At 50.9% G+C, this 15247-nt stretch overlaps 1 protein-coding gene across 4 annotated transcripts in view; it reads right to left on the bottom strand.

The window, feature by feature from the left end:
* Positions 1 to 15247, bottom strand: part of SEPTIN9 (septin 9) — a 119710-nt gene that overhangs the window by 54750 nt on the left and 49713 nt on the right. Inside the window, exon 1 of one of the 4 annotated variants that reach the window (XM_065647926.1) lies at positions 5382 to 5538. The exons of the other annotated variants lie outside the window; for them this stretch is intronic. Within the exon in view, the coding sequence (XP_065503998.1) occupies positions 5382 to 5436 (55 nt within the window). The 5' untranslated portion in view covers positions 5437 to 5538. Of the gene's footprint in view, positions 1 to 5381; positions 5539 to 15247 lie in introns of those variants that run through there. 4 annotated transcript variants of the gene reach the window in all.

The raw sequence follows: 15247 nt of genomic DNA, 5'->3' as shown, positions 1-15247 counted from the left end.
CGGTAGGTTTGCTGGTGTGTATTGGCCAAGGGATGCAGACATGGTCACTCAAATGTATTAGGTATGACCCAACACGTTCTAGAGATGCTTGCTACTCACTCCACTGCCATAAAGCACCAACAGGAAGCAAGCAAAGAGTAAAGCTAGAGAATGATTATATTTTAGGTGAGCTTCTTACTAAGGGAAAGATGCTACCAAGATCCCAGAGACTGGCAAGTCCTTGGAAGAACCAGTATGGTGTACACACTCCAAAACCTTGACTCACCTCCAGGCACCACCAGTACTCTTGCACAGCCAAAGTAGCTGCCCTGGCCCTGGTATAAAAACTCATCCTCTCTCCGTCCCTTCCCATCGAGCTACTTTTGAAAGGTTTCTTTATTATGATTAGAGCTACGCAGGGCTCAGTTTGCCCAAGACTGATCTCAAATCGGCAGCAAGAGCTCACCTGTACCAGCCAACACTGGAAACCCTCCACGCTGACGCAGAGCCAAGGACACCGTGCTCCATGCTGCAGTGGTTGCCCGTCCCCGAGGACACGCAGCCCAGCCCTCCTTGCACAAGATGACTACAAACAACGACCTTTGGATGATCCTACATCCTAACCGGGGCCAGCGGCTATCCCCAGAGCCCAGCTCACGCGGACGGAGAGATCCACGTCCTGTTCTTCCCTTTCCCACTCCCTCACAACCTTTTTATTCCCAAGGAACTAAATACACATAGGGAAAAAAACAACCTGCAACAGCAGGTCTCTGCTGCTGTACCCAGGCAGATGTGATTTTTTCCACTCTGCGTACGAAAATCCAGTCCTGACAGAACTTCTGCTGGGGAAGATGCAACTCTTGCCTTCCCGTAGGCACCTTCCTCCAGCTCCTGCCTCTCCCATCACACACTGACTTGGCAGAAAACTCCCATAAACTCCACCCTTTTGTCTCAGATTCAGAAATGTAGATAGAAAGAGTAGAAAAAGAGAAAACTCTCTGAAGCGCCTGTAAAGCTCATCTTTGAGGATATCGGAGGCGACTTGCTGTCTCAGAAGAGCACGCCACATCCATCAGCTGAGAGAGCCGCGTTGGCTCTACCCACGCTTGGCTGGTGATAAAGAATACCAGAAGGGACTCGTCGCAGTATAATTTTTTGAAGACAGCCCAGGAAATCCAATAACTGACACTGAGGAGTTTTGTTTCACTCCTAGGCTTGAGATGATGCAAGATATAACCTGAAAGAACTTTTTGCATCTCCTTTTCCAGGTGTTGAACCTCCAGACGTGGGACCATTAGTCACAGACCCAGTCTCCCAGCCTAGTCCCACGCACATAAGCCCAGGTGAGCACTGATCCTGCAAACCCACAGCAGGGCTTACAGGAGACACCCTGAAGCTAAGTGAGATGCCTACACAAAAACAAAGCACATCCCCTCTGCGGGGCTTTTCTTCATATTGAACTCAAGCCATATCACCCACATAACATTGTGACCATCCCTTTGGCACGTTCCTGCTAATATTAGCAGCAGGGCTGAGTCCCAGTATCCGCAGCACGCGGCAGCAGCTGCTCCCCGCGGCAGCAGCCCGGGGGATGCACCGCGGCCACATGGCACAGAGACATCCCAGGCATTCGCTCAAGTAAATTTTAAGGACGAGCCCATGAGATTCATGCATGTAGAAAAGCCTGTTTCTAATAAAGCACCCTGCTGAAAACAACCTGGCTAATGTTTCATTTGTGTTTGTTTGTTTGTTTTTAACAACACAACTTAGCACAACTCAGTATCTCACTGAGACAAAATCTTTGGCTGAAATACTACAAATACCATGTGCTGGGTGGTGCAACAAGTATCTGTCTGTATGAAAAAGATCCAATAGTGGAGAAGAAAAAAACCAAACCAAACAAACAAAAAACACAACAAAACCCCCGAAACAACTAAAATAGCCTTCCTATCAGCACTGACGTGTCCTGGCAGGGTTGGAGGATCCCCGTCCTCAGCACCCAGCTCCACGCAGCTCTGACCACAGCGCTGCCAAGCTCACCCACCAGCGAGCACACCCACCCTGGGGGAGCTGGGCTATGGGGAATGGGTAAATCAGGGACTGATGACCACTGCCAATGCCTATCTCATGGTTTCTGCCAGAGCAAAGCTGCAAGCCTGTGTTCCCCCAGGCTCTAGCTCCGGACATCACATTGAACCCGACCGCACCACTCGCTGCTCCGTGCGCTTACGGCTCCACTCCGCATTTACCATCATCCACAGCTTGCACCCACTATGACATTTTGTGTTTCGACATTACGAGGAAACGAATCTGGTGTCGACTGACAGCACTGAGAAAGGTAAAGAGCACTCAGCATCACAGCTGCCAACTCACCATCAGTGATTGCCAGAAAAAATGCGCCGTGGTTACCCCTGGGACCCTGCTTGGCAGCAGCCACATCCCATCGAGACGAGGGGCTGGCGCAGATCTCTTCTGTCTTACCACCAGGCAGTAGATTATGAGTGCACTGTGCTTTTAATCCTTAGCAGGAAGATGGGTACCACGTTACAGAGCTATCTTCGGGCATCATCACAACCAACGCTGCAAGTAGGAGCATCCGCCCTTCTCTGCAAACGTCGCAGACGCTGGCACTCCCGTATCACCCAACGTGAACAGGATCAGGATGGTTTGGGGTCTATACAATGTTAACACACTGTACAAGCATCCCATCACCCAGACTGATTTACTGCTACAGGTTCCCTTTCCTGCCACTCAGAGGTCTGTGTCTGAGAGTGCGGAGAGCTGAGACACCCACAGCCCCCTCTGAGGCAGAGATGAGCTTGGGAAGTGCTGCCACAACCACAGCTGAACCAGCCATGTTTCCCAAAAACCTGCCAAAATCTATAAACCCAAGGGCGGAACTATTACGCTCTGTAAATCCTGGCAAACCACAGACCTAATTATGCTCTCCCCCATCAGAGATGAGGAAGCTTTGTCAGTCAAACAGGCAGAATTAGTGCCCTCCCCGCAGGACCTGCTGGCTCAGGACAAGGTGGACTCACATACCACTGCCTGGATGCGACACCCCCATCACATCATCGGGCAGAAGGAAGAACGAGCTCTGCTGTCCTATGTTTCCCTCTCACATGTTGCTTTGATTTGGAAGCTAAACTGGAATTGAGTACCTCGTACTCCTTCCCCCCTGCCAAAGGGCCCTGGCATCCTCCTCATGCCCACGGAAACCGGCAGCTCCCACGCCAGCAGCCCATAGCCGAGCCTGCAACTCCCTGCCCTCTGCAACCCAGCACCCACAAGAAACCCATCCATCCTACGCCAGGGAAGGATGCTACAAGGAAAGCAGGCAGGGATGCTAGGAGGAAAGCAGGCAGGAACAACCGGGGTGATTTGGGAGGGCAGGCAGTGTGTGACCGGCAAGAACAAAGGCGGCTCTGGCTGCTGGGTGATCTGGTGTTTCTGCTCAGTAGTATTTTTTTGGCTGATCTTTCCTGCTTGGCCACGGGCTGCCTGGGGCTCAGATACCCACCCAGCAGACACAAACACTGTATCTCCTGCCCTACAGGCTAGAAATTAATTGCCTTGTTCTTAGGAAGCTGCTGTGCAACTCAGAGAACTAATTAAATTGTGGAACAGTAGCCCGGATCCCTGCTCTTTCCCCAGCCTCTCCCTCTGCACAGGCAGGAACTATAAAGTGCTCCGTGGACTGAAAAAAATCGCACTGCGGAGCAGCTTGGTGCCACCAAGGAACACACACAGCCCGAGCAAGCAGCCCTGGGGCTCACAGCAGAGCCTTTATCATATCCAAGTAGGGAATTACTCATTCTTCAGAGATTTAAATGCAATTGGGGCAGGGCAGAGAAAAGGCTGTAATTACATCAGCACTTGGGAGCCCTGTGGTGGGGAAGCTCACAAGTCCCCAAAGAACAGTTACGAAAGCGCTGTTGAATCCCAAGTACCAAACTGATGGTGGTTTGGGGTTGCTCTCTGTGTCCGCTCTCGTCAGCCCCAGTCTTCCCGTGGGACGTGACTTCCCTCAGCCTCCTGCTAAACCCTCTGCTCCAACTTCGGCTGAAGAAAGCCCAGGGGCTAAAGAAAGCCCAGAGGCTGGAAAAAGAGGACACAAACACAGTTAAGCCTTATGACGAGGGCTCGAGAGACCCCAGCTCTGCCACCCGTTTCCTGCTTGACCTGGAAGAGGAACCCTTGTGCTCTCAGCTTCCTCAGCTCCCCAGCAGGAAAAACACCACCGGGCTCCTTCCCAAAGGCAAGGCTGAATTCACCAGGAGGCGGTGAAGCCGTTTCAGCCTATAGCTACACGCGCAGTCCCTGGATAAGTTTTCACCGCGGCCCCTAGATCTCCGCTATTTTTTTTTTTTTTTTTTCCAGAAACCACTGCACAAAGCTCAGTTTGGATCGCTGCCAGGACGTGCGAGCGCGCAGGGATGGAGCTGCTCTTCCAAAACTCTGCTCAGGAAGATGAGCTCCCCCGAGCCGATCTTTCAACGTCTGCTTCAAACAACACCCCCTTCACCCCTTTTCTGCCCGTCTTTAACTCTCATACCCATCTGGCGGCAGCACGCTTCTCCGCTAGCTTATTTTTTTTGCCTGAAAAAGCCAGCGCACTGGGCAAGAACCACAGACGCCCGGGGAGAAGGCATCCCCGTCCGCGTGCCAAGGGGATTGCAAGGAGATACTCCATCGGAGAGCAAGGCAACGCGATCGGGCAGCTGGAGCTCTGCCACGGGACAACTGCAAAGCTTTCTAAGGCAGCAGCTCCTGCTACGGACATCTTTAAACTTGGGTTCGTTATCCACCTCCCAGCTACTCTAGGGCTGCGTTTGCATCCAAAATCTGGGAGTCGACAGAAGGGCTGGTGCTTGAGGTTTTACAGACTTTTATTTGCGTCGAGCGTGTGTTTTCGGCTAAAAAATGACACAAACCAACTTGGGAAAGGCAGGAAAAGAAAAACATCCCGAAAGACCCTGCCTTAGCAGATAACACCCGAGCGCAACGCTGCTCCAAACAAAAGACACCGCAGCCCGGACAACCCGCAGTGCCGGGCTCCGGCGGTGCCGGGGGATGCAGTTTGGCCGCTGGCCGCTCCCGGGCACCTCCGCCCCTTCCAGCCCCACCCGCCCGGGCGCGCCGGGACCCCGGCACAGGCCGGTTCCCCCGGGGCGGCAGCAGCGGGAAGAGCCGGGGGGCGGCCGGACCCCTGGGGGGGCTCAGCCCCGCTCCCCCCCAGCCCAGCGCGGCGCTTGCGAGGGGCGCGGGCGGCTCCGCGCTGCTCAGCCCGGCAGCAACTTCTACTTTTTCCCGCTTTAGCCCAAACAAACCAGCATCCCCCCACGCCAAGGCTGACCACCCCCCCCCCCCCCCCCCCCTCCATCCACGGGGCCACCCACCTTCGAAGTCGGAGATGATGCCCTCCAGGTGGGCGTTAACGGCCGGGTCGGCCATATCGGGGTGCGGGGCGCTGCCCCCCGGCTCTGCGGGGCGCGGGCGGACGGGTACGCGCAGCCGCCGCCGCCTGCGGCCGAATGAATGGCGGAGGGCGAGCGGCTGCGGCCGCCCCCCGCCCCGGCGGGCACCCTGCCATGCCGCCCGGCCCGGCCCAGCCCGGCCCGGCCCCCTCGCCGCGCACTGGCTGCTCCCCACGCCCGTCACACCGCCGCCCCCTCCGCGGAGCCGGCCCCTCCGGGGAAGCGGCGGGCGAGGACCCCGGGGGGCGGATGGGGCACCCGCGGAACCGGGCGCTGCCCCCCCACCCGGGGGCAAGCAGTTTCGATGTGGTCCCGCAGCCCCAGCAGAAAGCAGGGGCTGGAACCCGCACCCGACGCCCGCAGCCCTCCATCGGAACCGGGTAAGAGGTACCAGCCTTGGGCAGCAACCCAAGGATGCCCCACCAAAGGGGTGGCAGCTGCCGAAATGGGGAATGGGGGTTACACCACTGATGTTCTCCAGCACCGATCACACATTCACTTTTCAATTTGCCTTTGTTTAGAAAGGAGCAACTCAGCCGCTCTCCTCTGTTTTTATAATTTCTCAAAATCATACCAGAGCACTAACGGCAGTGCTAACTCATCACTACCACATCCAAGCCACTTCCACAGCCATCACAGTCGAAGAGGCTGCAAAACCTGTCCCAAAGCCGAGCGTGGGGCCAGGCTGCCAACGGGGCAAGTGCCAGCTCTGGACATCAACACCAGCCCCTTCCACAGCCTTGCTGCCTTCTTTCCACCTCTCACACCCTCTCGGTTTGTGCATCTCTCTGCTCATTATTCTCCCTTCCCATGTTGATTCAAATCCTGCCCTCTTGACCCTCTTTTTATCCTCCCCGCCCTGTGTTTTAGTAGCAACATTTAAAAGTGATGATACCCACTGAAATATGTCCAGGCACATCGACAGGAAAAGAATTAATGGGCTGGGTTTTTAGTCCACTTTGGTTGAACCATAAAGAAAAATTATGCTAAAAAGTAGTACTGTTACCATCTGTTACTGCAGAAAATACATGCTTCATCACTTATGTCACACTTTTAATTTTACACTTCCAAAGTCTGCAAACACCACAGACTCCCCAAGACTGTACATGAACCAGAAAATGAAACCAACAGCACCAACTTCCCAGTCAAGAAATTTCAGCTTAACAAAAAAAAAAAAAAGTCAAATATAAATCACTGCTGAGCTAAGTTTTCCATACTGTTAATAGCTTGTGGGTTTAATCCAAGGAAAGATATTACTTTAAAACATGAGAACTGCTTATATAGTCTTGAGAATGCACCTTTAAAGTAGAGGTATGGTATTTTCAGATAGGTACAGTGATACAGTGGTTTTCCTCCCCTTTCACAGAGAGCAGCACTCAGCTCTTTCATTTCTTGCACTCCTCACACTGTCAGAAACCAACGTACCGCAGCAGTGCAGAGGAAGGGGCTTTGCATCGCTGTGCAGTCACGATGTGGAAATGTAAATGCTTCCTCATGCGACACGCTGTCTGTAAAGCCACTGGTGCCTGAACACCCCTCCCTGATCCCAATGCCTCAAAGAAGAACAGGAACGACCGTGAACCCGCTCAGCACCCGGGTGTCGTGTCCCTGCTGTCCCCACATCCACACACGCTCTGCAGGGAGCGGTGACAACATCACATCACCCAGGAGCACATGCTGGCTAATTCACACCCATGGCATTGATTTTTTTGAAGGAAAGTGGCTTTATTTTTCTCTTCTTCAGCACTCATACGCAGGTCACATCCATAATTCATTTCAAGAAGGTAAAAATGTAGCTGCCAATAATTAATCTTAGTTACTGAGTGAGGAAAAAAAAAGCTACTTTATGAAAAATTGTCTTGACTCCCTTGCTGGAGGAGCAGAACCTAGATAAGCCTTAAAACTCTTAAGCATCGTAACTCCCTGATACACTGTCATCACAAGGTTGTAGAATGGATTTAAAGGAGGAAAAAAAAATGAACTAAGCAAGACAAACTAAAAATGAATATTGTAAAAAAGATTTTCAAAAAGTGATAGGGTCAATCTGAGGAAGGACTGAGCACTTTTGTTGATGTTCAGCATCTCCCACCTTTGCAAGCCCCATAAGATCCAGTGTCAGATGCGCTGCTTGGAGGTTGGTGGCACGTTCTGACCGAGGTCACACAGAGATTGGTCTGGCACTGTGATGGGGACTCTGGTTTTGAGGTCGAACAGAGGCAAGAAGTAAACCACTAGAAAAACTATTGTGTGATGGATTCTGAGTACTAAGCATCACAATGACACCCACCAGTCTCGTGAAGATGATGAAGCAGCTCAAAGTTCTTCAGCAGATGAGTTTGAGGCAGTTTGGTTTAGTCTCAGTTCCGTGGGTCACTCTGCATTTCTAAGCAAAGATGATATTATCATCCTGGATCTAATAAAGGTTTAGCAAATCAACAGGCCTAGAGAAGAGCCCCAAGAAGTGTGAAATAAAACATCCGGACTGTAAGTAGTTCATTTTCATTAAAACCAGCTGGTTAATATTGCACCCATGTGCACCTAAGGCACCAAGAAGGGGACAGGAAGATGGAAAATCACAGCAACTAAAGAATAACAAGAATATCCAGAGCTCTAATAGTAAATATTTAAAGCAAGAAGGTATGTAAACAACTCACCCCTCAGCACATAACCCAAGTGCCAGCTAGTAGAGGAGGAGCAAGCTTTCCTCCAGGGAGATAAGCCCATCCTTCTCTCTCCCGGAGACTTTCTTGAATCTTAATCTGATTTAGCCATAGTCAGAGGCATGGCTTTATAAGAGTGTAAGACAAAAAAAAAAAAAAAAATCATTTGCTTATCCAGTTTGCACATAAGTAAACACCATTTCATCTGATTTGCTGCCTGCATCCCCAACCAAAAAAGCTTGTTTAGCTAAGCACTCCTCGTAGGAAGTCAGGCGACCCTGGGAAGCCAAGCACCCCATCCCAGAGGGATGGAGAATCCACCACCTCCCCTGGAATTTGTTTCTGGGGCTCCCGTCAGCGTGGCGCAGGCGCGTGCCGCACTGCTCATCCAAACGCAGTTTCGGCACAGACTCCGCTTTGCCCTTGTCTGGTAGATCAAGGAGATTAAGGACCCTGAGCCTTCTCTTGATGAAAGATCTCCCACACTGATCACATCACCTACCTTTCCTTTGATAAACTAATCAGGTTCTGCTCCTTCTGTCCTTCATGCCAGGTGTTTCCTTTGGCCCTTTTAGCCACTTTATCTGGTTTTCTTAGCCCTTTCTCCCAACTTTCTGCAAGTGTTTGTTCTTGGATTTTTTCTTTTTTGTTTGTTTGTTTTTAATAAAAAGAGAGAACTCACTTTTTAAAACAAAGAGAGCAGATCGCATTTCTTCTGTTGCTTGCTGCTCCGCTTGCTTACACAACCAGGAGTCTCACTGACTATTCTGTTGTATCAGAGGACTCACCTCGAGCTCCTGGTCAGCGGAGACCTTCAGGACATCGCACACACCGAGACACAACCCCTGCTCTGCAAAACCACTGGCTGCAGGAGGGTTTAACGCAAATTACTTTCCTTGCTGTATTACATTACAATGGAAATATTTCTTGTTTCTTTTCTAACCCAGGTCAGCAAGGGCGCTGACCGCCCAGCCCTTTTTCCTTCATCATCACTCTGCTCTTCAGACGAGCAAACTTCCTGCAAAGCTGTTCTGTTGGCCTAGAAGTGAGTTCCTGTCTGTAAAATCTGCTGATCGCTCTGTGGTAGATACCAAGCTAAAACTAGCTCAACATCGTGATAACTGGCAAATGCCAGAAACCTCGTCTTGTGTCCCCTGGGCTCTCCTGCCCTCCAGGCAGTGATGGACCTCAAGGGATTCTCCACATCACAGCTCAACCTCCTCCAGAAGCAGTCAGTGCTGGTCACTGCTGCTGCCCTGACATCAGCGTGGGGGGACCATGATGCAGAGCAAACAAAGTCACTTCAAGGAAGAGGGGGAAAAAAAGAAAAAAAAATATATATATATAAAAAACCCAAGGACATGGTTGGTATCAGCATTAGACGATCCCTTATCAAGACAGGTTATGGCAGAAAAGGGACTTTCCTATCTACATGCATTTTAAACAGCACTGTACAGTTTCCTTGCAGACTGCTAAGAATGCAGTTTTTCGGGCAGATTTTCTTCCTCCTACAAGTCAGGGTTCCTCTGAACCTTCAGAGCTCTTATCGTTCTCATGATCTGCTGCAGTCATGAGCGTCAGGCTGGGTTGGACTAGGTGGCATGAGTCATTGTGGCTACCCGAATCTTAAATTATCTAGTACACAAAAGCAGGTAATTAATCTACAGCATCTTCCCTTTCCTCCTCCTACTTTAATTAGAAAACAGAACTCTTTATTGATTCGGGCCCCTTCTGTAAAACGCTTTGAGACTTACTGACTAAAGTACTACGTAGGAACAGCTAAATATTATTATAACCACCTAATGAGAGTCCAAATATCTTCTTGCTGCTGATCATGAATGAAACATCTTTGCCAGCCTTTCTGGGTAGGTTCAGTGCACAGATGGAGGCTCTTACACCATGCAACACCAACCCCCAGCATCCCCACAGCATCGCTTCAAGCCAAAGCGCTGGGCACACCTTCCACTTGGCTGCTGTCAGATGGGCAACACCAATGGGGGGTAACAGGGTGGAAACAAAGGTATAGCAACCCAAACAACGCAGATTTTGAAGATGAATGAATGGTGAGTCATGTCTCTCTAAGCCAAGAAAAAAAGGCTGTTGCAATTACTTTGCTCCCTGCACCTTCTGAGTCCTTGTGCTTCCATACAAAAAACATTCCTGCTTCCAAATCTACCAGGAAGACGCATAATGATCTCCGTGTTACAGGTGGGGAAACTGAGGCACGTAACAGCCATCACTCAGAAACGGAGAGCTGACATGTAATCAGACCGCAGCGGTGAGCAGTGCTGAATCCAGCCCCAAGCTCCTTGGGAAGTGCCAGTGTTACTGGCAGGGGATGGGGGAAATCCAGAAGGAAAAGCAGAGACGCAGTTCCCATCATCTCCGCCTATGCTTTCACGTAGGTGATGGCATGAATCTAGCCCTGCTGATCACGCAGGATTTGTCATAAAAAGAAAGGCTCTTTCCCAAGGCTTCAGGCTCTTCCTGCTTCCAAAGGAGTAGGAAATACAGCAAGGACGGCCGCACTTCAGTGCTAGTCACACTTCCCTTCCTTTGCAAGGAAACCAAGATCATGGGAAAAGTTTAAAAACAAAAAAATCAGAATCAGTTTGCTGATTTGAGATTGCTGGATAATCAACTGATTTTCTAGATAAAGGAAGCGCAGCCAGATACCACACAGAAAGGGTCAGATAACTTTGAAGACTGGATAACAGAAATAGGATGAAATCTGGAAGAATGACAGAAGGTCAGTACCTAAAGGGCTTTTAATAAAGTCTTCGCTCATGAAAAGCACATCAGCAGGAAGGACCTCGCCGCGCTGGTGGGTTCCAGCATGACCACAAGCCACCAATGAGATGCAGTTAAAGTGAACGCACTCCTGAAATATAGTAGATGAGATACTTCTAGCAATGAAGCAGAAATCACTAGTGCTCTGTCTCGAGTCATCCTGGCTACGCAGTATCAGTAAAAGTGAGTAGACATGAAGGTGGAGAGGGGATGGGACTGCTAGAAGCATCGCACACAGATGCATCACAGGGGAGAGCAAAGATCACTGTTGCCAAGGGAACAAAAAAACCCCAATCCAAACCCAAACACAGTTGCAGTATAAACAGGTCAATAAGAGCTGGAAACGAGAAGAAGATTTTAACAGCTAGTGATAGGAGATGGAAAGGGGCTGCTGTGAAATCAAGGGGGCACGCTGAGAGCCTGGAAAGGGAAACACTGTCCTCATCCCGGTCCATGCACATCAACCCAACCAAGGGCACATCCAGACACCCTGATGCTCCTGGGGGGACCGGGTGGGTCGTGCCTGGGAAGGGAAGCACAAGCCCCTGGTGTTGATTAAACAGCAAGGGGACACTTGCAGGGGAAGGAAATGGAAAGAGGATCAGGAACTGCATCTGCCTGAGCCTCATGCAGTTAAAACAAACTCAGTCTCATGCCCTCGTTCTTCTCATTTAGTTTCAGGTCAGGCTTTCCTAAGAAACCGGGAGGTGCAGTTTAAGATCCAAGCAGAAAACTGACTTAATTACTTTAATTATTTAAAACAATGTATTAATTATTGCATTTTAACATTAAGACCAAACAGGCAAAAACCAGCGTTGCATGACAGCACAAATGTTTTAATAGAAACGAGAGGCTTCAGAAACCTTTCTCACCCTCTGATGAGTTTAACACGCACACAGCACAGCGCATTTCCATTGCAAAGCTTTCCCATGCAGCCAAGGGTGCATCTGACTCCAGAAAAAACTGCAGTGCCTGGGCCTCAAGGTAGGGAAGACCTCCCCCCCATTTCCATCACATGCATGTCTGTGGTAGTTGCAGGGCAAAAAAGGGGAGGCGAGGGTCAGCCAGAACACGGAACTCCTTGGAAAGAGGCCATTTCCATAACTGCAAACTTCCCAGCAGTCCCTAATTAGGGAGAATTTGCAGAAATAAACAAACTGGCAGGGCTACACGCATGCACTCTGCTTCCAGATGTGGATGTCTCATGTTCACGTGGTGTCCGAGGAAGGGCTGGAAACTCCATCCCCGCACAGCAAGGGGAGTGGGCAGGCACAGAGCGGGCTGCCCACACCGAGCCCACCGCCCTGGGTGCAAATCCCGCTCCATCCCCACCTCCCACCCGCCTCAGGCACCATCCTTCATCCCTCCAGAGCTCACCATCCCTCTCCCATCACACTGGGCCACCAGACCCCCATGGGACCCCCTGTCCTGCTGCAGAGCTGGGTGCAAGCTGGGAAAGCGGCTTTTATAGCCGCTGCCTGTGCTGCTCTGAGCCGCCTGCTCATGACCTTTTCAACCCAGAACTTTCCAGTCATAATATACCAAGCTTGCGGCAGGAAAATTGCTTTTCTTATACTCCTTCCCTGCTTCTCAGAGAGCTGTTTCCAGCAGCTCCTGCTCCCTGCACCAGCCCCTGGTTGTTTCTCCCTGCTCCTCTGAGAGATTTCAAGCAAACAACAAAATCTGCAACAGCGCGAAGACCCTAAAACTCCCTATACATGCTCAGGAAGCACCATGAACCGCAGGTCAGGCCTCAGGAGCAGCTGTACCTCCCGATCTCCCCGCTTACCACTAAAGGTTTTATTATTATTATTTCTTTTTGACATAAACCAGTTCGATAAGAACAATTCCCAGACAGAGTCACAGCCCCACACCCACTCAGCTTCCTCCAGGCAGCCCGGGAGCTCAATGCGCAGCGGGAGGAGGACACAAGGGCAGGAGGAAAGGAAGTAGAGGAAGAACGAATACATTTTTCCTTTTAAAGGCTTTGGCAAATGCCAGCAAAACTGCCAGCGGGGATGCTGAGGTGTGGCCATCAGCATCCGCGCAGCAGCGAGCATCGCCAGCAGCTTTCCCTTTGCTCCATCGCACAGGGGTGGGAAGGGTGCACAAGTGGACAGGCATGGCTGCCAAAATCCATGGGCTGTGCACTCCTGTCTCCATGTGGATGGGAATTTGGGTGCCCTCTGCAACACTCTGGCAAGGGGAACTGTGCCCTCAGCTCCACTGCTGCCTGGGAGAGCTCAGCAGGTCCAACACAGACACATACAAAAAATTAGATAAGATTGGTGCCGTAACAAACTCCTGGGCTCAGGGAGCGCAATTTGGAAAGAGATGGGCCAGCCTGGACCCGAGAAGGGACCAGTTGCCTTCAAAGAGGGCAGGGTTTGTCTTGGGTTTCACATCTCATTAAATCATCCTCTCAAGAAGTTTACTACAACTCTTTCAGATTTATACAAAAGATGCAACCAAGATAATCCCAGTATAATCAGGCTGGCCAGCACAAAAGCAGCAACCCCAAGTTGCACGTTGAAGGGATCTACCCCAAATCCAGGAGGCAGCCTGGGTGCTTGGACTCCCAATGGGAAAGCAGAGCAGGGCAAAGGGGACCACAAAGGCCCCTCTACCCAGGTCACCCATCGGCTCCCAGCACACCAGCCTTTGCTCCACACCCCACATCTCCCAGATACCCAGCGCTGCTAAACACAGACTCGGCCTCTCCTGCAGATGCAGAAGTTGCACAGTTGATTTTAAAATAGTGATGTAAAAAAAAAAACAACCCTGATTCAACACGCAAACTTTTACAGGAGTTCCCTTCAAGTCCCTCCCAAGTGTTCAGCCACCTCTGCGTGCCCCAGCTCTCACCCGTGCACAGCCCCATGCCCGTGGGCTCCCTGCTGCAGGGCACTGGTTTCTGCTGAGATTAAATCATTACTGCAGGAGGGACCTGCCATTGTCACCACCACCTTCAGGCTCACCCTATTTGCTAGAAGAGACTGTCAACACTGAGCCTCACCCAGGGGAGGACAGCACTTGGATCTACCCCCCCGCCATGCCTGCCCATAGCTGGCACGTGTGGCTGGGGGACGCTGGGGATTTGAGCCTCCAGAAACAAGAGTACTGGAAAAAAAAAAAAAAAAAGGCTGCAAGCAGGCAAATATCAGAGGGCATCCAACATTTGCCCTAAATGGGAAAGGGGCCCGTGAGCATGTTTGGGGCAGAGCACCAGCCACGGAGAGAGACGGCACAGAGCCAGGCAGGAGAGGAGAAGATTTCCAGCAGCAGTATGAGTGGGAGAGAAACTCCTCGCTGGCAATCTCCCAACAAATAGGATAGTAAAACCCTGGAAATGGGCTGAGTTTGGGGGTCCTGAATAGGGTGAAACTCAGACACTTCAGCAGTATCTGCATTGCCATTACCTGTGGGATGCAGCCCTTCCCTGGGCAGTTGTACAAGGCATCTTGCTGCAGGTTGCCACGCAATTAGCTCTGCTGCTTTGGTTTTTAATCAAGGACTGCAGGGTCCCAATGTCCTGAACAAGCAGAGCTGGGTCTGCTCCCTTGCAGTGACAGGCAAGGGCTGGGTTATCTCCGCTCACATGCAGCCCGTTCATGCCCATAACCCCTGCAGCCAAGCCCCCCACAGAAAGGGGAACAAGGCAAATTCCCCATTCGATGAGATGTGGCCACTCTCATCGCACCAAGCCATGCCGCAATGAGAAGTTCACATGGTGCTTGCTTGCTCTTAGCTCTTCCACCATCTCTGGACCCCAGGCAGGTTGCCTCTGCTTGCCACCCCACCATACATGCTCTCCAGTGAGCTCAGCCTCATTGTCTTGACTTTTTGTTGATACTTCATCTTCATGTGCAGTGCCAGCGCCTGTAATAACCATGCCAGGTCAGGGAGTATTGGACTACATGTTCCACCAACAGAATTAAACTGCCTTTGTTTAGGAGAAGTTAAAATAAGGTAGAAACAAAATCTGAAATGTTTTTCCTTTTAAAGGAAAGCACTGCATGCACTAAGCATCAGCTTTTCTTGTTCAGCAGGGACTGGCAACGTCTATAAGCTCAAGGGATACTGTTATTCCCAAGTGAGTCATCGCGGGGTAGACCAACACAGCCGTGTTTATGTTAACACAAGGAAAGAAATTGCCAGACCTGAGCTCTGTCTTTACATACCTTTTCCCCTCAGCCTCCAGAAAAATCCCCCCCTGCACCACAGTACCCCAGTTCGGTCGGTTTAACAACCAGACAACATTCCTGAGAGTCGAACAGAACTGCCCTGCTGCCCTGATCCAGCATCCGGGTCCCTGGGGGTTGCTCCTCTGCAAAAACA

Source organism: Caloenas nicobarica, chromosome 18, assembly GCF_036013445.1.
Source record: "Caloenas nicobarica isolate bCalNic1 chromosome 18, bCalNic1.hap1, whole genome shotgun sequence".
NCBI lineage: Eukaryota > Metazoa > Chordata > Aves > Columbiformes > Columbidae > Caloenas > Caloenas nicobarica.
Note: the sequence above shows the minus strand (reverse complement) of the source record. Positions and strands in the feature narration are given on the sequence as shown.